The sequence below is a fragment of the Gallus gallus genome, chromosome 2 (genome assembly GCF_016699485.2).
Source record: "Gallus gallus isolate bGalGal1 chromosome 2, bGalGal1.mat.broiler.GRCg7b, whole genome shotgun sequence".
Lineage (NCBI taxonomy): Eukaryota > Metazoa > Chordata > Aves > Galliformes > Phasianidae > Gallus > Gallus gallus.
Genome location: NC_052533.1, coordinates 131559255 through 131584621, shown reverse-complemented (window position 1 = coordinate 131584621; position 25367 = coordinate 131559255). Strand labels below are relative to the sequence as shown.

At 40.9% G+C, this 25367-nt stretch overlaps 2 protein-coding genes across 13 annotated transcripts in view; one reads left to right on the top strand and one right to left on the bottom strand.

Annotated features, from left to right (window-relative positions):
• Positions 1–2114, top strand: part of SYBU (syntabulin) — a 44098-nt gene extending 41984 nt beyond the window's left edge. For all 10 annotated transcript variants that reach the window (XM_015283016.4, XM_015283015.4, XM_025148137.3 and 7 more), the window contains one exon: positions 37–2114. In XM_015283016.4, coding sequence (XP_015138502.1) covers positions 37–1129 — 1093 coding nt within the window. In that variant the 3' untranslated portion in view covers positions 1130–2114. The remainder of the gene's footprint in view (positions 1–36) is intronic.
• Positions 2115–3530: 1416 nt separating this feature from the next.
• On the bottom strand, positions 3531–22788 carry EBAG9 (estrogen receptor binding site associated, antigen, 9). 3 transcript variants are annotated; one of them, XM_046920567.1, is made up of 8 exons: positions 22632–22788; positions 16573–16748; positions 15086–15183; positions 10950–11028; positions 10656–10814; positions 9043–9150; positions 7988–8079; positions 3531–4109 (listed from the first exon to the last, which is right to left on the bottom strand). In XM_046920567.1, the coding sequence occupies exons 3-8, from the start codon at positions 15166–15168 to the stop codon at positions 3989–3991; spliced, it is 642 nt and encodes a 213-aa protein (XP_046776523.1). In that variant the 5' UTR covers positions 15169–15183; positions 16573–16748; positions 22632–22788; the 3' UTR covers positions 3531–3988. The 3 variants fall into 3 exon arrangements, with proteins under 3 accessions (XP_046776523.1, XP_040534577.1, NP_001026120.2); XM_040678643.2 differs by lacking the exon at positions 9043–9150; NM_001030949.3 differs by lacking the exon at positions 16573–16748.
• Between the last annotated feature and the right edge of the window lie 2579 nt (positions 22789–25367).

Below are 25367 nucleotides of genomic sequence, written 5' to 3'. Positions count from 1 at the left end.
ACTGACCAATCAGAGAAGTGTTATGTTTTTCTACAGGGAGACTGAAATAGAAGAGCTCAAAACTCAGTTAGGACGCATGAGGGAAGACTGGATCGAAGAAGAGTGTCATCGTGTGGAGGCACAGCTGGCCCTCAAGGAAGCGAAAAAGGAAATTAAACAACTCAAGCAGGTTATTGAAACCATGAAAAACAACTTGGCGGAGAAAGACAAAGGCATTCAGAAATATTTCATAGACATAAACATTCAAAACAAGAAACTGGAATCTTTGCTGCACAGCATGGAGATGGCTCAGAACGGCTCTCTGCGGGATGAGGATGTGTCTGACGCACCAGGGAAGCCATTGGCACTGTATGCCAAGCTGCCAGACACACTCATAACAGAGGAGCAAGCTTTGGAGGTTGATAGTGGGGTGCTTCTAAATGAGGACATAGCTAATGGGAACGATTCATTTCAAGAGACTTTCACCACTGCAGGTGTTGAGTTGGCTGATCCAGCTTTCTTCATTTCTGCTGTGGATCAAGAGGTGCTTGAAAATGTTCCTGATGAAAAACTAAGGTCTTCTAGGAAGGAGGAGAGGAGCGACATCGTGATGGTGGAACAGTCCGTCCAGACTGACGTGGTGCCATATAGCCTAAATGTGGAGCGGCTCATTCAGAACATCTTCGGATCTCAAGATGTCTCTCCTCTGAGCCCGCCTTCCTCACTGAAGGAATTGAGTGATTTTTCTTCTGGAAGCTTCAGTGATTCTGCTATAGTAGTGGACTTAACTCCGAGTGATCCAAACTCTGCCATCCTTTTGTCTCCTATGGAGTCTCCATGCAGAAAGGTGGATTACGGAGTTGATGAAAATCGTGTCATGAAAGAACTTGATTTTACGGAGATGCGTGATGAAGTGTTTGGGTATGTGAATAATTCCTCTGAGACAGGAGTAATGCAGAGGCACTGGAGTGGCAGTCTCCTTGTAGATCTGCTGGCTGTAGCAGCCCCCGTTGTACCCACTGTCATGTGGGTATTCAGTACTCAGAGAGGAGGAGTAGATCCCATTTACAATATTGGAGCGTTGCTTCGTGGGTGTTGCCTGGTGGCACTGCACTCATTGCGTCGTACACCCTTCAATATTAGAACCTAAATTCCACTGTCACTGGGCACCAATGGGCTGAGGTGGAGAGAGGGGGATGAGAGATACAAAAAGATCTTGTATATTCTGGCAGAGTCCATTGTTTTGCTCTTGAGTACTTGATTTGCACTATGAATTGGTTCAAAAACATGTTCCTTGTTTCCAAATGAAGAAAACTGAACCCTGTAGTTCCACAGAATGTTTTTAACTGACATAGCCCAGTACTGCTGCCTGCAGAAGTAGTCTTCCTGCCCCCAGTCACCAGGTCCCTCCCTCTGCAGGTGTATTTCTCAGGCCAGCATATCCACACAGTAATGGGGATCAGGGACAGCAAAGAGCTAGCACAGCTTCACGGCTGTTTGCTGAGTTAGCCTTCATCTCCCTTTCCCTGGCCAGTTCACTGAGCAGATGTACAAACTCTGTGCTCTGCCTCACGGGCAGCGGGAGGTGCATATGGGAGCAGAAGACCAGGGAAAGGTGGGATATTTCTGTAGGCAACAGTAACAAAACATTTGTGAAACCACAGTGTTAAGTAACATGGAGACTCCTTTCCACTAAGTGTATCACACATGTACTCTAAAAAGCATGCTAGCGCTTGCCATTTGTTGTCTGAAGCATCAATCCAATTTAGCGAAGAAAAAAAATGTATTTCCCAGGCAGCTTCCAGCACATCCTTCATGCCTGTCTTGTGTAGTGCTCTTCTAAATCCTGCAACTGCTTGAGCATTCCACCGGTCTTGTGCGTATAAGGACTGTAACCAAAATGTCCAGTTGTTGGGAGTCTTGAAACTGTTAGGACGATAAATATAGGCGTGGATACACTTTGAATATTAATGTCATTTTAGAGTCTTAATGTATTGGAACCTGGTAGTCATTTGAGCCCTGTGAAATACCATCTATAAATGTATTGTGTTTTAACTTATTGTTTATTTAATTGCTTTATTGTAAATTACCTTTATAATCACAAGTTCAGTAAAGCATGTTAGAAATGTTAAAAACGTATGAGTGCTTCATTGTACCGAAACTATTTAAAAAATACTCAATTTCAGCTGTCACGTGTGCAGAGCAGGAGGAGGCACCATATCAGGGCGTAAGGAACTGTCAGCAGCCTGAAGAGAGTTTGATTGAGAAAAAATTACTTCCAGCTCCAGGAGGGAGCACTGCACAGAAGACTGCTCTGAGTCAGCAGTGCAGCCGCTGCCCGCTCAGCTGTGCCCATACTGCACTGACAGAAGCAAGCGACCTAATTAGTAACTCAGTGCAATCCCACCTTGTAACTTCTCATCTCTGTGCTTCCAGAGATGTATCAGGCTTCCTGGCATTTCATAGAAATCTAGAAGGCTTTGTGTAACATGGCCAAGAGCCACAAAGTCCCACCGTATACACTGAGATGCACTGTAGCCCTCAAGCTATAAGCTCTCCATGCTCAAAATTTGAGATCTGCTCTTAAGAGAAGGCAACATCAACCAGCAGTTGGACACAGTTTCATACTTCTTTGTTATGTTCACTATGCTTTAAGCAGTCTTTACTTTGAGTAGTGGGGAAATTGAGCATCATCTATTGGAGAAAGTGATCTTCATTTCCAAGAGGGACATTCACTCTGACTGCCCAGGTTTCTTTTATAGCAAGCAGGTAACAAAGCAGCACAAACCTCTCTGTGTTTATGTTTAAAATTCTGATAGCTTGAACTGATTTCCAGCCCCGCTACAGCAGGCTCCATTTAGCAGCAGTGTTTTTTAAATGTGCTGTTTAAAAGACAGAATTAACAGTATAATAATAAAAAAGTTGCTTCCAGCTTTTAAAAACACTTTGTGCGGTTCTGAGAATGCATTCACCTACGTTCAGGGAGGCTGCACAGCTCCCAACACATAAGTGGTAAAAACCCTGCTCTGATCTTTACCCGACATTCATTCAGCTCTCTGCCAAGGCAGAAGGAATCTGAGAAACACTGTTAACAGAACTGAGAATTTCCACACTAGCTTTATTAATAAGAAGACTTTTTTCCCCAATTACACTACCTATGCAATGAGTATGAAGTCTGTATTTCTACTAAAAGTAGGAAGTAAAGCAGTGTGCTAGAAATGCAAAATTACCAACACAAATGAAATGAATCACTGCCCTATGCTCACAACATCTGCCTTTGTAACAGACCAGCAGAATGCCGCTGCCTGCAGCCACCGCAGTGTTGTCAATAGGCATAGCAGCACAGGAAGCTGCGAGTGACAAAGAGATGGGAAATCCTATTAAGTGCTCATCTGTAACCCGTCCTCCACCAAAGCACACACTACCAGGAGTACACTTAAGGTCATCCATAACAAGATCTTTTCTTCTGCACAGGTCAGTATGATTTCTAATGGATAATTCTAAATGTCTAAATACTTTTATTAATAAAAAGGAAAAAGCAGACACTCATATCAGGTAGGAAGCAAAGGGTTCTTTAAAACTGTTTAATTACATGTTTCAGGTAAGCACAGACAATACAGTAGATTCCCCACCACGGAATATTTACATTCTTTTCCCTAGGCTCGAGCTGTTCATTAAGAGCGTCTCTCAATTGCTTTTGCTCAATCATGTTTGCTGCAAAGAAGGGTACTGGAATAGAATTATTGTAGGAAATATCATTCCATCAAGGCATGATTTTGTGTGTGTGTGTGTGTGTGTGTGTGTGTGTGTGTGTGTGTGTTTTCTTTCCCCTGAAGAACTACCTGTTAATATTGTACCTGTTCAAGATATTTTGGGAGAATTCTGGCTTCCAAGATGACTTGAAGAATGCATTGAAACCAAGCAGTGTGTTGAAGTCCTGGAAATACTTAAATTAATGCCAATATGCATGTTGTAGAGGTGGAATCCTTCCACCGATGCCTGGTTACTGTTAGGAGAGTTTTACACCAATTTTGTTCTGTTCCTTTTTCATTAACCTTTGGGCCTCTTTCTCCATTTTCTTTCGTTGTTGTTCTGCTGCTCTTTTTTCCCTTTCTGCTAACTTCTGTTGCCTGTAATTAGAGAAAAAAAAATGAACTGCTGAAGAAAAGGAGTCCAATTTTCAGCGTAGTCAATAAATACATTATTATAACTAATAAAGAACAGAGCCTCAGTCAACTGTAGTTAGTCTCAGAAGAGTTGGTATTTCATCACGCTCAAGTCCTTTTCTCAGGTTAATCTATTCCTAGACAGTAATATTTCTTCAAAATACTTTACAATCTAAAAGCAACTTGATTCTCAAAGATCAAGTGAATTAGTGCAAGTATCAAACTAGAACTAATTAGGAAGATCTGTCTAGTAATAAAATTACCCATTTTTTTCAAATTCAGATCAACATGATTCAACTCAGAACATGAAGTTTGTGCCCTGCCTTTTCGCCAGCAGAAGCACCTGCAGCCATCCTTTATATACACAACTGCTATAGACGTCTTCCTTGTGATCAGATAAGGTTACTTAATATTCCCTTTCACATGCTCAGGATTTGTGTTGTGCTCTATTGTTCAATAAAAATATAAACAATAGCCTTTAAGGAAGTAGAAAATAATAAGAAAGTCTTCAGTTGTGTATCTTTTTATAGCAGCAATAAGAAATAATGCTGAACAGCAAACATTACTAGCTGCCAGATCAGAATATCCATCTAAAGAAACAAGCTTCCAATTTCCACTTCTCTTCCAAGAGTGAGGAACAGAAAAAGGAAAAAGGGAAGTCGACAACCTGCCTCCGTCATCTGCAGCTACAACACATTACTGAGTGGCACGGAGTCAACATTCTCCTTATAAGAGAAAAAAATGGCCAAGCTGCTTGCAGTGTGACTTACAATTAAAAAAAATGAAGAATGAAAGCATCATTAATTCAGAAAGGGTAAATTTAATAAAGATTCAGTAAGAATGAAGAACAGGTCATTAAAAGAGAATAAAGAAATCTAATAGATACGGGGGTAAGGAGTTTACTTTCAAATCTGTTAGCTGCACACATCCATCCTACTGTGTAAAACACAGAAAACTTAAAGCTGCCCTGCACTGAGACAACCTGCTTTGGTAGATTCTCAATTATGGACAAACTGAGCACACAAAAATTCAAAATATTTCAGCAACAAAGACTACATATTATTTTTGTGTTTGACAGTGGTAGAAGGAGAGGTACTGCTATTAAATTAACTGCCAGAAGTTCTCCTATTCTCTAATAAACTGCCCTGCTGCCATGGAAGAAGCTAGTAACTTGCATCAAGATCTACACCTTCCAGTCAGGAGGGAAGAGTCACGTAGATACAGTGACGTTCCACAGAGCCACATGAAATGCTAAGCAATTCTTCCATGCATTTGCTGTTGCAAAGTAAGGAAAGTCACAGCAGATCATGTTTCTTCCCCACCACCATGAACTGCACAACACAGAACACTATACAAATTCCTGTATGAGGTTTCCATGCCCTCTACTGGCTGAGTAATTTTACTAGATTTCATTAAGTCCAAATGAGTAGAGATCTGCTGGAGGTGATATCAAGTCACCAAGAATAAATACATGCAGCATACCACAGTGTGATTTCCTTTCCACTGCTCCATCACTTGGTAATTATTCACTGATCTCCACTCCAAAGTTCCTACTTGTTTTCAACATGAAGTTACTACCTCTCAGGATCATCTCTCAATAGAGAGCCTATGACAAAGTACAACCATAACTGACTCACTTGGCTCCAAAGGAAGGAGTTCAGCAATTTTGGTGTCTCTGTTCATTGGGTTGGACTAGATGGCCTTTAAGGGTCCCTTCCAACTGGAAGGATTCTATGACTCTAAAGTTCAGATGGAAGTTTGCATTTTAACACAATTTTAAAAAGCACAAAAACTATTCTCACACACTGGACATTTTACACACCTGGTTACTTTCTAAATCAAAGAGCATTTAGGTTAACTGTTGCCACTGGAAAAAAAAAATTGGTATTATAAAGTCTAAAGGTACGTATGGGCATCTACAATTTGCAGAAGTAACCAAGTTCTAACGAACTTCAACTAATTGTAAAGAAAAATGAAAATTCAGCTTTGCATTCACCATGCTGACTAACCACTGACTGGAAAGTTTTGGTGCAACCAGCCCAAAACCTGCTGGGCAGCAGGGAACAAACAACAGGAACTTCTCAGGTTACATAGCTTACTCCTCAGCACACTTTAACTTTCTGGAAGCATGTGGCTTACTACATATACTTAGTCCAACAGTTACATGTGTGTATCAAGTCACCACAGAGAATGCCAGAGGTACAGTCTTCTCTGCTATTAACACACCACAGTTCATTTTTGCATGGTTGTGCAGCACTCCACTGCTATACAAAAATGATTCCACTCTAAGACACTTCTGCATATTGAGCACCAACAGGTACCCAGACAGAGCTAGCTAATGGAGACCCTCATGTCCTCCCTCCACACACACAGACCCACACTCATTCCATTCTCAGGAAGCACTGCTGGAGTCAGCATTACCACTGTGGAGCATCAGGAACACTGTTCACCAACCAGCAGTCTGAAATCTTCAGATCATTTTGTAGATCAAGATTCAGCCTCTTAGCATTAAGAATATACTCTAGATCACTTCCTTACTATGGTCTGTTGAAAAACAGAGCCAGGGCTGTCATGTACTAAAGTTATGTGTTAAACTCTGGATGTTAACTACACCGCAGGTGCCTACTGCAAGACAGACTGTAAACCCAGAAGGTATTTCCTACCAATCTTGCTAAAAATCAGCCAGCGTTTTCCTCAGTTAAAGAAAAACACTAACTCAGTGTGTTGTGAATAGAACAAACATTTTGCTTCACACAGCTGGGATGAACTCACACAATCATCAGCTGTATTGAGGTAGCCATTCACTGCAGGCCAAGAGATAGGCAAAATGGACAGTTCTAAGTATGCTCTGTTTACCTGAAATATTTGACACGTATACTTCCCTGCTAAAGCAAGTGAAGTTCAATACTTTTTAGTGGAGCAGAGTAGGAAGTCTGAAAGTTCGCAACTTGAGCTGAAGCCTTTCAATAGTAAAAATATGTCAGAAGCTGTTGTAAAGATTTCAGCCTATCAGGTAAGATGAGAAATTTGAAAAACAAGAGTTGGGGGGAAAATACTACTGCTATTCCCACATAAGTGGTCCCTCACTCGTATTCTAGAGCATGAACATGACCATTGGCAAACAAGACGCCTTTGGCCATGTCATGAAAATCAACTAGGCAGACAATTTATCACTCCAGAAATATACTGACACAAGCACAGACTACATTATTAGTAGTAGGTAAATTCTCTGAGAGAAATCTGTGCTTGGGAAAGCTTAATCACTTGTTTTTATAGTCTTAAAAACAAATCTTGAATGGAACATAGCAAGATTTCACAAAAATACAATGCAGCCTCTGCAGACAGCTAAAGTTATTTCATTTCCCAGTCCAGTCCAAGAAAGCAGGATTTTTTTATTGCCTTTCATTGACTATGTCTGGTACACCATAGCCTCACCTGACTGCAGTTTTGACATTAAAGATCTTACTGAGCCTGCTGATGTTTCTGACAGGAAAAGGCAGTCTTGGAAGAAAAACAACCCCCCAAAAAAACATCATCCAGATATCACATAACTTTCACTATTATATCGCTATATATTAAAGCTAGGAATAAAACAGGTTAACAGAAGTCACTGCCAATTCAAATCATTGCATGCAATTAGCTTAAATTCAATCCGTATCTTGTTACCATTTGTACTCTTTCAACTTCTTAAAAGGGAAAAGCAAGCAGAAAAAGAAAACAGGTAAGATATTCACACTAGTTCTGTGAGACACAGAGAACTAGAAAAGTACTATCACAAACAAACCTACACTTGATTCTTCAACATAAAAAAAAGTTTGTTGTGCTACATTATTTTCAGTTACCTAAGAACTTCTTCTGCCTGCCAGGCAGCATCCTCCTCTTCTTCCCAGGCATTAGTATTTTCTTGCCAAGTATCCAAGTCTCCCAGTTCAGGCTGAAACAAAGCAAGAAAAGCTCTAACAACATGGACAACAGAAGTAGAAAAAACACTTATTTGTAACCTTAATGCTTCAGACTTCCAGAAATATTTGAGACACCTTGGATTATCACCTATGTGACTAATCTAAGTTTTAAATCTAAAACTGATTTTTTTGTCTTTATGTTGTTAGCATAAACCTTGAGTCTCTTGCTGGTGAACAAAGGAAAGAAGGAAGCACTACAGTGCATTTTTAGAAAGAAGAAGACAAGTTAAGCAGATGGCATTAAAAATTTCTGGAAGTTGCACAGACAAACCAACATGTATATCCACATTTGTCCATTATTCTCTGAGTGATGTTTTTCTTCAACAGAGTCCTGTACTAAATTATTTTCATTATGACGGTCCAAGAAAGCATTATGACCATTCAGTACTGCTGTCTGTCTGGATCTTTTGTCCAATGTGTTGAAGAAAACACTGCTAAAGAAGGCAGAAGAAAGTGAGCATCTCCCTCTAGATGTTATTTGTCAAGGAGTAAAATTAGAAGACTTTCCAAAGACAAACTACAGAAGGAGAAGGCAGAAGGAGAAGGTTAAAAATGGGTACAAGATTATAAAGTTAAGATAACCCAGAGGCTTTCTAGAAAAAAAAACTCCTACTTCTTTTTGCTAGGAATTCACTGTGTAAAGTCCAAAAAATGTATAGTCCATTGATTTAGAAGATTTGCTGGTAAAGAGGCACTTGAAAGCTTCCTACTTTTTAACCACTGGTCTCTTAAGCTTCACAATAGAGAAAGTTAATTCAAATTAGATCAACCACTTCATTACTTTGAACCAAATACTCAATTTAAAAAGAGTTTATTTTATTCCACAACTATTCCTTTTGCTCCCCACAATGCAGACTATTCTTAGACAGATCGTTCCTTCTAAGGAACAGCCATTTACCTGTCAAATAACAGATGAATATTTTGAGTGCACTTACAGACTGGTGAATAAATGGAATATCTTGTGTAGCTGCTAATCTGCTAGAGAATCCTGTGTTTCCTTCTGGAACTCCAAAAGTTAAAGGCTCTCGTTTTTTAATAACTATCTGGAGAAAAACAAAAAAAAAAGAAAAAAAGAAAAGAGATAGGTCAAAGATTCGCTGGTGACCATACAGCTCTGTGCTTATGAAGGCCAAACCATACAATACCGCACTGTCTCAAATCTACTCAGGTTCTGGAAGCTGTACAGCTGAATCAAATTGCAAGAAGGAGAAGCAAAATGCACAAGACACAAGAACTCCCTCCTCCTCCCCACTGGCTGTTACTTAAGTCACACGAAAACATTGCATTAAAACACAGAAAGGGCACAAAACAAGATCCAACTAGCACATCTCATCAGTATTCATGAGCTACTAATTACATTAGATACTCCTTGGAGAAACCCCACTTCCATCATTGGTCAAAGCAAGATACTACGCTTGGGGGTAGTGCTCTCTGAACAACTATACTGCTTTAGAACACAAGCTATCTCATCTTCATCAACAGCGCTGCTGTGCAGACAACCTAAGCTTCAACAGTCAAAATGCAACTTACTATCCCATCAACTGGTAAAGCTCTGTACTAATTTGGCAGAAGAGCGAGCACTAACGCTCCTCCTGAAAGGTATGTCAACAAGTTTAACATGGTTGCTAAGATCATGTTTCCTTCATCTATTTTGACCTCGAGACATGCACTTACCCACAGATATGAGTGTGTGTACAGTAAAAGAAATTGGGCATCTATGTCTTCTAGAAGCAGTGGAGAGGCAAATTAGGCTAAATGAAACAAGTGGGTAAGTGTCATCTCCAGTTCATAGAAGCTCAGGAGAATCAAAGTCGGAAGAGACCTGGGAGGTCCTGGTCCAACATCCTGCTCAAAGCGTCACAGCTCTGGTTTATACAGTTGAGTTATGAAAACCTCCAGAGAAGGAGGCTGCACAACCACTCTGGGCAGCTTGTTCTGGTGCAAAAAGTTTTCCAATCAACTCAAAGACCTGTACGTATCTAACTAAAACATTTCAATACAGAAACAAAACAAAAAAGTTAATAGTATGGATGCTATTGTGGAGACACCCTTCAGTCCTGCTTCCCTAACAAAATCTGATCTTTGAGGAGCAAACTATTTTGAAATATCAGCTCCCTAATACCATTTGCCTCAATAACTGGCAAAACAACCACTGGTTTCTGAAACAGCAGTTACTATGTCAAACATCACTATGAGCAGGACACACAATGTCTCTTTTGAAATAAATGAAAGGTATGAAAGGTAGCTTAGTGCAGAGGTTCTATTTTCAGAACTAAAACTGAACTGAGGGTTTTCACCTTTATACTTCCTGTAACACTCAGACTATGAGGTTCATCATAAATTTCCAAGAACATTAAGACAAAAGATGTAAACACAAACTAGAATCACATTTGAGTCAGAATCAGCATTTTAAGTGGATAGGTTAGATTAGTATCCTCACTTCAACAGGACAGCACAATTTTGCCTGAAGCACTGTACGTAGGCTGCCAATTTACTTATAGCCTATCTTAAAGCCCTCAGTAAGTACAATTGAAAGCTCTATACCTACTTTTTGAGTTTTTCTTATAGTTGGTGTCATATCTTTAAAATAATCAGGTTCCATTTGTTCCACAGCATTTTGCTGAGCTGCCACATTACCATTGCCACCTTCAATCTTCACACTGGTAGGTGCATCTTCATCCCATGAAGACCAGTCTTCTACTTCTGGCTGCAGAAGTGAACAGTAAAAGTTAATATTATTTGCAAGTAAAAACTTGTCTTACTGTATCTTGCTAAGACAGTAGGATTGGCATAACGGACAATCACTTAAAATGGTTAAGTCACCTACCACTGAAGCAATTACCTGTTTGGGAACAGATGAATAATCCACTGTTGTTGGCAAAGTTATTTGGTCTCCACTTAACTTTCGCCCTCTTCCAGACCTGAAAGAAAAATGTAGGATTCCTCCAAGCTCTGAAAACATGAGCACTAAGTTTAAAAAAAAAAAAAAAAAAAGGAAGTCTGAGAACAGCACTACTGCAGTCATGGCTAAAACATTAAGTGCTTAACCTATCCTAGTATTAACTGCTAGTCAGAGACTGCAAAACAAAGGAATTTCATTCCTAAACTAAAGTTGTGTTCACAAGAATATCAAAGTGCAATATACTGTTCATATTTCTTTAAGAGTTGCTTCTCCTTTGTTTCCATGACTGTTTGAAAAGGGATATATTTAATCAGTTATTTGCATACAGTTGGTTATAATTTTTAGAGTGTCAGTGCTTAAGAGGCAAATACTACAGCTCTAGATTAGTTCAAAGGTAACCACTTCCACTGGAAGCTGAGAAATACCTCTCCTGATCTGTGTTTAACTAACTGCTTGTTGAGCTGCTTCATTTAAAGCCCCTCTAAAGCACTTTTCCCTTTAGAATCCAAACAGAGAGAGCACAATATTATACAATTCAACAGCTTCTGTTCAGTACATTTGCTTCAAGAATGTTCTTTCAGCAAAAGAGTTTTTCAGGAATTGTATCAAATAATTTTAATTGAAAACAAACACTAATGCATTGCTAATAAATGATGTAGATATTTACTTAATGGCAACACTCAAAGACCACAGTAACACCTAAAATATTCTTAGCTGACGTGCTACATTTTAAAACCTTCTAGCACGAGAGGATGGAATTCAGACCCTGAAAGTGCAAACTCCTATAACAAGATGGTCATGGCTGAGTGAAGACATGATTATTGCTACTCCTGCAGGGAAGTTAACATTTAGAGATCACATCCATAGTTTTTACCACCACAGAACATTCCACCCTCATGTTAGAAGAGCTGAATTGCATGTAATTGCTCTACTGTATACTGGTGAGTGGTAAGATTATCATTTTTCCTACTTTAGGCCCAATAGAATCTTCCATAAGAAAGATCAGATGCTATTATCAAATCTTCACTTGATATAATTAACTCTAGCCCACTTAGAAACAGTTATTTTAAGCTGACATAGGTTAGGAGTAAAGACAGACTGAAACACAAAGGTTTCCTCAAGAGGAACCCAGCATAATTTCATCTACTAAAGTTCCTGAAAATCTTTATAGTAATACAACACAAAGAGCACAACAACACTATCCAATAGAGCAAATTCTCAGCTACAAAATACTAATTTTCAGCATAGTCACCATCATTAGCTGTGCTTTTTCATCAACAATGAACAAGACCCTGCATGCCACACTTATAAAAATCTGTACCAGTGGAGCTGACCCACTGTCACTGTTGTCACTGCTCAAATGCATCACCCACTGCCTCACTGTGCTCACAACCACTCTTTGGTCCCCATAAGTGTTCAGTAAGTGTTGAAGAATGTCAATGGGTGCAATTTTTTCTGCTTGGGGGAATTCAATGTCACACCTTTGCTTTATATGCACTTCCATGTCAGACACCATTTCATCAGATTGCCCCTCTGCTGCTATCTGTCACACAGCAACAACATGTAATGGGATACTGGTGGGAAGGTTCAGCCTCTACTGCTGTACGACCAACATCCACCCCTGATGTCGTGGGCAAACATTATAAAGAGGCATTACATTCAGAGCAGCCCTCATAATTGCTTCAGGTCTTTAAGACTGAAGCTTACAGACATCTAGCAGTCTTGAAGTCTCCCCTACATTAAGAAATCAAAACAAATGTAGAACTGAAAAAGCTATGACCAACTATACGACAACCAAGACAGAGTACAATCAAAACTCCATGCTATGTAGTATGCACACAGATCCAATCCCCAAGCAGGTTCCCAATAAAAAATATTACTTTGGCAACCAAATTTAAACGTTATTTTCAGATGATGTCCTTGAAAAAAATGATGTCTTCATACAAACGGTAATCTACTACTGCAACAACAATGTCGTGTCAACAACAATGCATTTTTCTGACTGTTTAATTTTTCCTTTGGCCTCTTTGCCTTTACATATGCAAACATATGAGATCTGTTTTAATCTTCTCCAATAGTTACATGACTAGAGGAAAAATGAAAACCTCCTCAAACACACCAGGAACTTCTGATTCTTACGCTGACTTGATTCTGTTGATGTCTCTATCAGAAACCCAAGTCTAGAAACATCCTTCTTTAAACTTGTACAACATGCTTGTCTTTAATACACTTCTAAGCCAGCACTTCAGCTGATACAACTCCCTCCTGAAATGATCCAGAAGTGAAGCTAGTGACTCCAACTAGTGGTTTATAACACCAGTCTAGCAAAAATGGTAATGCTGACAAGGATGAAGGATGGAAGAAGCGTCTTCTGTTGTACCACTTAGGAAAGAGTATGCTACACACAGCAGCACTGAAGAAGGCTACATATCTCCATTCCCCCTTCTAGGAAGGGCACACCATGCTCATAGGAACAGCTGCCTCCAAACCAACATTAGAAAGATATTGATTAATGCTCTGAAGGTCAAATGGCTCAACATTTCTTGGTTTTGTTTACCCTTACTACTCAGCAGTATCCATGTTTATCCACAGCATGAAAATAACTTGAGATCTTACAGAATGAAATTTAATCTTATTTTTTACTTATTTGTTAGAAACAGAGGATTAAAGCAGGCCATTGTTCATTAAAAAAAAAATCTGACCAGTTGCCAGCACGATGTGTAGGTTTGATGCTGACTAGAAAGGTGAAGGATCTCTGCAACCACTTGCTAAAATTAAGAACTAATTTAAACTATGCAACCCAAATAGGTACTAGTTCATATCCATACAATGAAATGTGCATTTTAATTCAATCACATTTGCTGGTTATCAGGCATACTCATAAGCAGGGGTGCATTACAAGAAAACAGGATTTATTAAACTATGCTCCACAGCTGACATTAAAATGAAAAAATACCTGTGGTTAATGGACTGACACAACTTGATCCACTTACTTGCCTATGTGACAATTTTGAATTTTTCATTCTTTCAACAAATTGTTATTAAGAGTTCTACTATTTTTCATTCCCAAACGCTTTCTCACTTGCTCATTTCAAGTATTACAATCATTCAGAAGTTGGAAAAGAAGAAAGTACTGTCAATACATCTACTAAACAATTATCTGCTTATAAACAATTCATGTTTTCAGTAAAGGTCCATATACTGCAGAAACTCAGTGTTTTTACTTCTTTAGGAACTTGAAGGGCCAGTGTTCTTAATTTACTTCAAAATTCAAGTTACAAAACTAAAGCTAACATCTATGAAGTTGTTTGCAGCATTAAAATCTATCTTACTAAAACTTCAAGAGAGCTGGAATGAATGAAAGCCTCCTAATGAACCCTATATAACTATAAAACTTGTTTTTTTAAAAAAATGCCTCAAGACACTACACTTCTGTATTCATGAGTTCACAACTCAGAAGAACACTAAGTGCTTTTGCTTATTGTCGTAAGGCATAAAGCATTTTCACTAAGAAAATGGAGGGAAAAAAAATTTCTTTTGAACTTTAAACACTGTCCTCTGAACATCTGAATGAATCTTTATCAGGCAGAAGAACCCAGAAGTCTCAATAAACTGTTTCTTGTCAAAGCAGGATGAGAATCAGTCACATTTATAATGAAAGCCCAGTGACTGACGACCAGGTGGATGCTGCCATTAACTGAACTACTACAAAACAAAATACCACTCACTGAATACTTTTTAAGTATTTAAAGTTGGAGGACAATTTTCATTCGACACAGGACAGCATTAAAAAACAATTTTTAAACCCTGTCACAGCTATTCAGAAAACATTAATCATTAAAGCTAATATAACACAAAATACCCTGACTCATAACTACACTACATAGACTCTTGAGTTTCAAAGGAATAGGCAGATTAAAGAACGAATTTGACTTGTTTTCTATGTCTGAATTGTTTCACAATTAGTAGCAAAATCAGAATTATGGAAAGAGATGTGTGTGCTAGGGAGAAGAAAAAAAAAGAGAAAGAATCTGTAATTAAAACAGAAAAAGGTAACCAAATTAAGACACTTTTACCTGCATATTAACTTTTTAATAAAAGAAAGCACAGCTGCCAGGCAAGTACAGATTTTAAAGAGCCGAAACTGTGTTATGGCCATGGTGAGAAACCCTTCCTGCAAAAGAAAAAAAAAGTTAGATGTAGCACATTATACACCTTTACATAGTCCTTAAAGCCCATTTCCTTAGTTGATCATAAACAGGGAGCATTCTGTGAAGTTACATAACTGCTAAATAAGGGAAAAGGTTTCTGGAACAGAGACTGTCTTCTACCTGGACATGTCATAGAATCATAGAATTGCTCAGGTTGGAAAAGACCTTAAAGATCATCGAGTCCAACCACAACCTAACCATACTACCCTAACTAACAACCCTCTGCTAAATCATGTCCCTGAGCACCACATCCAAACAGTTTTTAAACACATCCAGGGATGGTGACTCAACCACCTCCCTGGGGAGCCTATTCCAGTGCTTAACAACCCTTTCTGTAAAGAAGTCTTTCCTGATATCCAACCTAAACTTCCCCTGGTGCAACTTGAGGCCATTTCCCCTCATCCTGTCACCTGTCAGCAGTGAGAAGAGACCAACCCCGCTCTCACTGTAAGCACCTTTCAAGTATTGGAAAAGAGCAATAAGGTCCCCCCTCAGCCTCCTTTTCCCCAGACTAAACAGCCCCAGTTCCTTCAGTCACTCCTCATAGGGCATATTCCCCAAGCCCTTGACAAGCCTTGAAAGACTTGTATAAAAGTCTTATATAAATAATACAAGCACATAATAAACACAGCCTTTACACAGTTTCTTTAAGAAACTGCAGGTGATGATAGGTAAAGATACAATTTGAATTCAGTGCTTGCTATCAGTGGCAGTGACTGTACAGCTCATGTACTTCAAACACTAACAATGCAAGGAGAAAAGAATTATGACCAGTAAAAAGCTCATACTTCCTTAACCAAATCTTGCCTATGTAAATAAAAGATGAATATGAAATCGACATTGAGTGAAAACTCAAAATGGTTGCTTAAAGTTTAGTTATTTTAACTGGAAACGCGTGATGAGACCAAACACTCTATTTTAACATATCAGTGTCACTGAAAAACTCATCAGAAGTGATAGATTCTGTTCATCCCATATGCACTACAGCACAAACTAATCTCCTAGATACATCAGTGATCCTATGCCCAACCAGATCGTGCTAGGAAACTCAGACAAGCAAAAATTGATCTTTGGCTGGAACCACTTACGCTGGCTGCTATTTTTAAGTGTCAGTGTGGCAATCTAATTTAAACTCAACATACTGCATTTATTTCAACAGATCTCCTCAAGCAGGTGTAGAACAAGTTGGAATAACATGCAAGGATCCCTTAAATAATATGCAAGGATTCCCTTTCTCTCTTTTAAAAGTGAACGTTTCAGAGTAAGAAAGAAGAGATTAGGCTTCACAAATGGCTTTTAATTATATACAGCTACACTTGTAATAACATTTTGTCTCACAAGTTTTAACATACCTCCTGGTGAGAAGAGAAGGCAGCCCTGTGACATTTTCCTCAGGCCATGAGTATTCCATGGAAGGACAGCTTGATTTCAAATATGCTATGGCATTTAAATCACTTTAATTATTCCAGGCTTTATGTTAGGAAGAGTCAGGAAGGTGGATCATTAGGTAGGCTGCTCCAATATTGCCCTGAGGATTTTATTAAAAAGTACATAATGGTATTTGTGAGCTTCACGGAGCTTAGATTTACTTTATTGGTGTTCATTTGCTAGATATCTTAACTAGCACTAAACACTGTAGTAGTATGGTACTAGAAATATTACTTCACATACAGCCCAGAAGAGGAATTACTGTTACTGAAAAATTATACAGGGTCACTACCAAATAAATGGGCCTTTTTTGCTGTAGAACAGAAGGCTGAAGCATCTAAGTAACCACTAAATTATGGGCCAAACTACCAAGCTGTAGCTCAGGAAAAAGTTGACTGCTGACAAGAATTAGTCATCATAAATCAATGCATTTTTCCCAGGGCATTTCTACTCATGAATGAACAGACTTCCAATATCACCCACATGTCTGTTGAGCAGGATACCACAGCTATCATCAGTTGTGCTGAATGAGCGGGAGAGAGACACCACCACGTGCTGCCTTCACGTCTGAGCTGCATTTCACTTTAACTATGGCAGCACCAAGCCCTTCAAGACAGAAAGTACCATGTGCCTTCCTGTTCTCTAAACTTTAAGTGTAGCTTTCCCAATTAGCTTAAACCCTGCAACACAGGAAGTTGTCAGACTCCCAGTTTTGGAAACAAGAAAGAATAACTAGACATAGTAATATCAGTCAGCTTTAAAAAGTACTTTTATCAATGCATCTAGCTTTTATAAGGCTAATTAAGATATGAAGTGGTACGTATGAATTAATTACAGCTGTATGTTACAAGCCATGTAAAACAAATCTTAAACCAACCACTTGGTTACACATTAGGACAAGTAGAGCATTACACCCAGGCTTCTAAAACAGCACTTAAAGCATTTGGATTATTGTTCTAAGGACAGCACTACCTAAAATTAAAAGAGCAATCATTTCATATTCAGACTGGACAAACACAAAGGTACAAGGAACCTTTGTATTTTCTGAGCTTGGTGCAAAGTGAATACATCTGATACAATGACATTAGACTCGTTAAGTAAAACAAAAGCGTTCATTCTCTTTCTGTTGTCAGTCTTCTTCCAGCACTGGAAAGATACAAAGCCACGTACAGCACAAAGAAAGAACACAGACTGGCAGCACTCCAGCAAGAATCCTGGAACATTTCTTAACAGATGGAGGCAGAGGTAAAACACTGGGCTAAAATTCAGAAAATCTGATTGAGTTGTCAGCCTGACACAGCTCTGTGCATTTCACACCTCACACCTCAGCTTCCCATTGGTAAAATGGGATAGAGCTTTCCTCCTCCCATTATCGAGATTGTTTCTGATGTATAACATTTATTAGACTTACTGTTGACTGAACTTCTAAGCTCCAATAAAAAAAGATATTAATAATTAAATCACAAATCCTAAGTAATATTAGCAGTCAGTGCAACAGTTTTGTAGAAGTTCCCCAGTTTAGCAGGAGTTTGGCTAACATAGCTCATACTGCCTTCTACTGGTAAGAAGTTACAGCAATTGCTCACATGGAAGGCATGCGCTGAAAAGATTTAACCATGGCAGCAAGATGTTAAACACATTAGAGACACGTCAGAAGCACAGGGCAACTAACCCCTGAAAACATTTTATGGATCAATAAAACTAATACAGTGAAGGGATAGAAAGCCCGGAAATTTACTCAACCGAAACATTTCTACATCACTTATTGCTGTCAGCACTGGCAGCATTAGAGGTTCTGGCAATCCAGCCCTCACTAACAGCAGCCACCAGGCTGCCTGCAGCACGGCACGCGCAGCCCAGCCATTAGGCAACCAAAGTGCAATAAACAAGTTTTTCATTAGCCATCACTATACAAGAAGCAACCCTGTTGCCTGCAGTAGCACTTCCTCTTTTATACCTAATTACACACACACACAAATACTACTTAAACCAGGCATGTCCAACCCACGGGCCGTGGGCTGCATGCGACCCAGCACCGCTCACACGGCAGCCACCCCCTGCCCATGCCATCATGGCAGCAGCTCTTCCCGCCAGGGCATGGCCCTCAGCACCACCAGAACAGCAGTGTGCCAGGAACACACCTGGGCTGGAAGCGGGACACGGGGCGCAGTACTAACACTAGTGATAGCAAATAAGTTCATGGTTTTTGACACACTGGCTAAACACAGTCCTGTGGGCAGCAAAAAACATGCAGCTGTGCCTTCTGTTTTGATAGAGTTTGAGAACAGGTTTCAAGATGGCCAGAATGGGAGTTCTGCCTTCAATTACCACTGCTTTGTGAATTGATTGCACTTTCTTTCACATTAGCTCATCTGTGACTCTGGAATTTAGACAGCTTGGAAACAGCAGCATTTACTTGCACTAAATATAGATAATTAACCGAGGGAAACAGTCTAAACTAAATTAAAAATAACTTCACCAAAACCAAATGTTTCCCCCACCAACTGCATAACCTCATGAGTAACCACAGAAAAGCTTCACCCTCCTTCAGCAAAACACGACCGTTTCCTCATACAAAAGACTAAGATACCCTTGAGTGCTCGCAGGTGTCAGAACCAAAACCACAAAGCATCACTGAACCAGAATGTTTTCACTAGAACAAATAACCAGTAAAAATCAAGTGAGCACCACATGGTTAGTGCAGTCTCAGTGGCAAGGATAGTACCTCTCAAAGTCCATGTTGTATAAAATCTTAAACAAGCAGTGTCATCACACCAGCTCAGAGATGACCAAGTAGGTTTACAGGGAGATGGAACCTCAAGAATTGTAAATAGAGCTAAAAAAACAAAAAGAAGTTTCTTTTCAAGCACAAAGGCCTCCTCCCAGTTGTGTACACTACAAGATGCACAGTGTATTTTCAAAAAGGCATTCAGTCAGGTACTGAAAGCCACAACCGGCATCTGCATTTCAGAGAGTAACCAGGATCCTGTAGCCTAATGAAGAGGTTCCACTCCTCTCTTCCAGGCCAATTTTTTTTTTCTTTTTAATTGCTTTATACAGAAACATAATATTGGGAACACCGAGGCAGAAGGGAAAAACAATGATTATACCTTTCATTTTGATAAACTGATTCATTATATGGCAACGTGACTCAATCTTGTAGCCATCCTACAATGGCAATAGGGAGAGAAGCAGAATCCAAAGAAAAAAAACAGGAAATATCTCCTCTATCTGCCTACATGCGGTTAGAGGGCTGTCCCTAAGAAACTGCAGTCTTAATTCTGACGTTCTATCTTCCAGTGCAAGCACACCAAACATGAAATTACGAGGAAGCCAGGAGAGAAGACTAATATGATTAATAGGAATGAGGCAGTCATCCACGGTGCTCAAGCCCAAGAAGATATTTCAAGACCACAAGGAGCTGCAGAAGATGCCAAAACTAAATTTTGTCTCTCTAATTAAAGACAGAAAACCAGAATGTGTTAGCCATTCCTAAACTATTCCTGGACACTCTTAACAGAGCAGAGCTTAAACTTTTCTTTTTTAGACCTACGACTCCTAGATCAATAAAAACTCCATAGTAACAACACTTCATTTCAACCCTTCCTCTCCAAGAAACTGAGCATAGTTTCTATCATGTTAATATCATAGAATCATAGAATTGCTAAGGTTGGAAAAGACCCACAGGATCATCCAGTCCAACCATTCGCCCATCACCAATGGTTCTCGCTAAACCATGTCCCTCAACACAACATCCAAACGCTCTTTGAACACCACCAGGCTCGGTGACTCCACCACCTCTCTGGGCAGCCCATTCCAGTGCCTGACCACCCTTTCAGAGAAGTAGGATTTCCTAACGTCCAGCCTGAATCTTCCCTGGCGCAGCTTGAAGCCATTCCCTCTAGTCCTATCACTAGTCACACGAGAGAAGAGGCCAACCCTCAGCTCACTACAACCTCCCTTCAGGTAGTTACAGAGAGCAATAAGGTCTCCCCTGAGCCTCCTCTTCTCTAGACTGAACAATCCCAGCTCCTTCAGCCGCTCCTCATAAGGCCTGTGCTCCAGACCCCTCACCAGTTTTGCTGCCCTCCTCTGGACACACTCCAGGGCCTCAATGTCTTTCTTACAGTGAGGGGCCCAAAACTGGACACAGCACTCGAGGTGCAGCCTCACCAGTGCTGAGTACAGGGGGACAATTACTTCCCTGTTCTTTCTGGCCACACTATTTCTGATACAAGCCAGGATGCCATTGGCCTTCTTGGCCACCTGGGCACACTGCTGGCTCATGTTCAGTCTAGCATCAGTCAACACCCCCAGGTCCATCCATTTCCTCTACACAGTCTTCCAGCCACTCTGCCCCAAGCCTGTAGCGTTGCCTGGGGTTATTGTGGCCAAAGTGCAGGACCCGGCATTTGGTCTAGTTGAATCTCATCCCATTGGCTTCAGCCCAGCTATCCAACCTATCCAAATCCCTCTGTAGGGCCTCAGTACCCTCAGGCAGATTGACACTTCCAGCCATCTGGTATCATCTGCAAACTTACTGAGGGTGCACTCAATGCCCTCATCCAGGTCATCAGTAAAGATATTAAACAGGACAGGCCCCAGCACCAACCCCTGGGGAACACCACTCGTGACCGGTCGCCAGCTGGATTTAACTCCATTCACCACCACTCTCTGGGCCCGGCCCTCCAGCCAGTTCCTTACCCAGCCAAGAGTGTATCTGTCCAAGCCACGGACTGCCAGCTTCTGCAGGAGAATACTGTGGAAGACAGCGTCAAAGGCTTTGCTGAAGTCTAGGTAGACTACATCAACAGCGTTTCCCTCATCCACCAGAGATCAACTCTTGAAGATTCAGCTCCTGTTTTTTTTAAGACAACATTAACTAAGCCAGAAAACATACATTCGCTGACTAGGCACAGTCAAATTCACTATCTGCATATGCTACTGTCCTCTGAAAAAACAGCACACAGAACACAAAGATGGAATCTGTGCAATCCCATGATACTACACCATCACTGCTCAGAATTGAAGTCTTCGACATAACACACTACTTCATGTAAACCCCTTTGCAGCACAACAGTTCTCAGACCAGAGTTCAAGAGACCCCAGTTCTACTCCAGTTTTCATTGGTCACCCTGGACTTCTGTTACCCACACCTACGCTGAAAGCCAAAAATCAGTAAATTAACACACTCTTCTTGTTACTGCCACAATGTCATCCAGTAACACCTGATGTCTCAGCAAGCACCAACTATTTACAATCAAAATATGCTACAGGACAAGACAGCTTGGAGAAACCTTCACACAGTTCACTGCTATTTCCAGTGTATCCACAATAAGTCTAAAGCACCAGCCATGTTGTTTCTCATCAGATGCTCAACAGAGGCATCACAAACTCATAACCAGAAAGTGACCCCCTATCCCACAGATATCAAGGGCCAAGCTTTTCCTGGAGCCAGCAGAATTCAGATGGTAGCATTTCACTTCTGTGTGTCCTTCAGAGATTCGTAGCCCTTTAAAGCCATAGTGTACAACTTTCACATTCATTTCTATACGGTTTGTCAGCCAGCAGAAATAAAGAAAAACTTCAGCCTAGGCAGCTCCACGCACTGTAGTTCCAATGAAAAAAGGCTAAACCCCGCAGCTCTGACAGGACGCTTCCGTTCCTTTGGCTGCCAAACCTCCCATGCCCCTCACGTTGGTCCCGGCCTCTGGCACACCCCGCGCGCAGAGCCGTCCCGGCTCCAACAGGCAGCCGCACGGGTGGCCGCGGGCCTCGCGTTCCCCAGACCGAGCCGGGCAGACCGCCGCTGGACGACGCCCGGCGGCAGCACCGGCCCAGAGCCGGGACGTCGGGGCGCTGAAAGGCGTTATTTAGGAAGGACCGAGAGGGCCTGCCCGCGGCGGGAAGGCGCCCAGGCCCGGCCCTCCGGCACGCGAGGCGGAAGCGGGCACCCAGCGGCGAAGGAAGCTCCCCTGCTCACCTGCTCCGGCGGGGAGGGTTCTCCGGGAGGCGCGGAGCGCCAGGGGCCGAGGCGGCCACTCTCGCAGCCTCCGGCCGCCCCTCATTCAAAGCTCGGAACGCAGCGCTGCGCCGCCACCTCCCGCGCCGCAATGTCGGCCTCCTGTCACCCGGGCGACGAGGCCGCCCCTTCCGGCCGCGCCGCTTCCCCTCTCCCCGCCAACCAGCGCCGCCCGGCTCGCTCCGCTGAGGGGGGGTGGGTTGACGTGGCTGCTCGGCAGCGGCCCCTCGGGGAAAAGTGCCGGGCTGTCCTATGGCACAGCCTCTCCAGCAGCCTGTCCGCCTTGATCCTTGTGCCGCAGCGGCTGCTCGGCCCCTGGGGAATTTGAGCTTCTATCGCTTCAGGGAACTGCGATAAATAAATGTTTCGTTTATTTAGTTCATTTAGCGTTGGAATGAGAGGAGAATGCATCAAAATTGTCCCCCCTCCATTCTTGCGATTGTATTTTTTTTAATTCAGTGAACTGCAAAAGCATTCTTTGGGATGGGAAAGATTCAAAGTTAAGAAGTACTGTTGTGAATCACTGAAGCAAGATTTGCATGGCAGTACAGAAACACCATTCAGTCAAAAAGAAAAAAACTAGGGGCTTTGATGTTGAATGTGGTAATATTTAGTTGCCATCTAACCGGATCACAGCTACTGTACTGCTCCTGTGAAAACTCAGATACTAAATAACAGCATCTTTAAATGCCAGCAAAACATGGAAGTTTATCAGGAAACACTGAAGCAGAGCACACTTGTTAGAGGAAGCACTGCATCTCTTCCAGTCTTTGGGTCATTTGGTAAATCAGCTCAGTTCCTCGTTCTGCTGAATGTCTTTCCTACTTTCCTGCTTTCTAATACAGAATCATAGAGTTCTTAAAGTTGAAAAAGACAACTAAGATCATCTTGCCCAAGGGTCAATCCATCACTACCATGCCCACTAACCTACGTCCCTCAGTGCCACATCTCCTTGTTTCTTGAACATCTCCAGAGACAGTGTCTCCACCACCTCCTTGGGCAACCTGTGCTTCACCACTCTTTCTGAGGCAAAACGTTTCCAAATACTCAATCTGAGTCTCCCCTGGTACAACTTAAGGCCATTTCCTCTCATCCTATCGCTGTTACCTGGGAAGAGAGGCTGACCTCCACCTCACTACAGCCTTCGTTCTGGTCATTGTAGAGATTGATGAGGTCTTCCCCGAGCCTCCTTTTCTCCAGAGTAAACAATCCCAGTTTCCTCAGACACTCTTGTCATAAGACACGTGCTCCAGACCCTTCACAAGCTTTGCTGCACTTTGTTCAGACTCATCTACAGATTTTCCTTTGCATGGCGAAGATCAAGATTAGGCCAAAGAAGAATGACACAGTATCCCATTGTATCACAGGAATTTGGGGAAACATGGGATTCAGTGCCTGATGCAATCTATTTTAAAGCACTCTGTGAAACAATGAAGTTATTTTCAGTCACATCCTTCACCAGTAAATGTTAAGTTTTGATATTCGCAGAGGAACTGCTTCAACAGAAGAACTTGACACTAGGTAGGAGGCTGGTGGGGGCCCCAGTGAGGATGGTCAGGCCCATTAGTGCCCACAGGGGCCTGTCACCCTTGTGCCTGCAGTACCTGTGTTCAATAACAGATACTCAATACATGCAATACTGTTTATATATTGAGCACCTTTTCAAAACAATCTATTCAGCAAAGATTTATGTCTTTCAGAATAGCTTTCTGTATGAGGAAGTAGAAATTGGAAAGCAATCATAGCTTGCATTTACACATAAAAGCAAAGTCACAAGCATGGCATGCTGTGAGAGGTCAGATTAGGAGGACAGCCAGCATTTCCGTAGAGAATATATTCAGTTTTTGAGCACTACAATCTACATATTCAATAGGGAATAAGCTACACTGAGAATGAAACATTTTAAAATATTCATATTAACACCCACACTTAATATCAGACTGCCAGAATGTCTCACCCACACTATCTTCCTAAATGCACAACAGACCTATTGCTCTAATGGGAAAAATTCCAGAAAATGCCATTAATTTTTGTTGACTGGTCCATTAATGAAAAATAACTGTCTTTATAAAAATATAATTATGCAACTTCAAATTCAAGAAAAATATAAACTTAACTTCATTTCCAAAATAAATATTTTCAGGGATTAATACTTATCTGTTAAAAAATGCCATTAACCTTAGCTCTAAATTTTTAACTAAGATAATTTCTTTGGTTCCTTTGGTTTTTCCAAAGAGATCTTGACTGTTATGTATTTCACTGCTGCAGCAAATGTAGTACTTCTGCAGTAAACATAAAGTTTGGAAAGAAATTTATTGGAATTAATATTTTTCTTTTATTTTATAGATATTGGGGATATGCCTTCACCTTCCTGATACTCACATTCACATTTACATTCAGTAGTTTCATTCTGTCTATAAAAGAGATGGTTTCTTTTTCAACATTAATTCTCTTTCATATGATATATATGCTTAATTTACTTGTGTGCCCTCTCTCACTCTTCATTCATTTATTAAAGTAATGAATCACTAGATTTTTTTATCTCAGTGTACCTTTCCTCAGTTACAGACCTGCTGAATTGTGCAGTAGCTCAAGTTTTACATTCTTGGAAGAGATTTTACCCTCAGCAAGTCTTGATTCTAGTGAAGTACAGTTTTTACCATTTCAAACAGAAAATTGAAGATTTTTACTATCAAA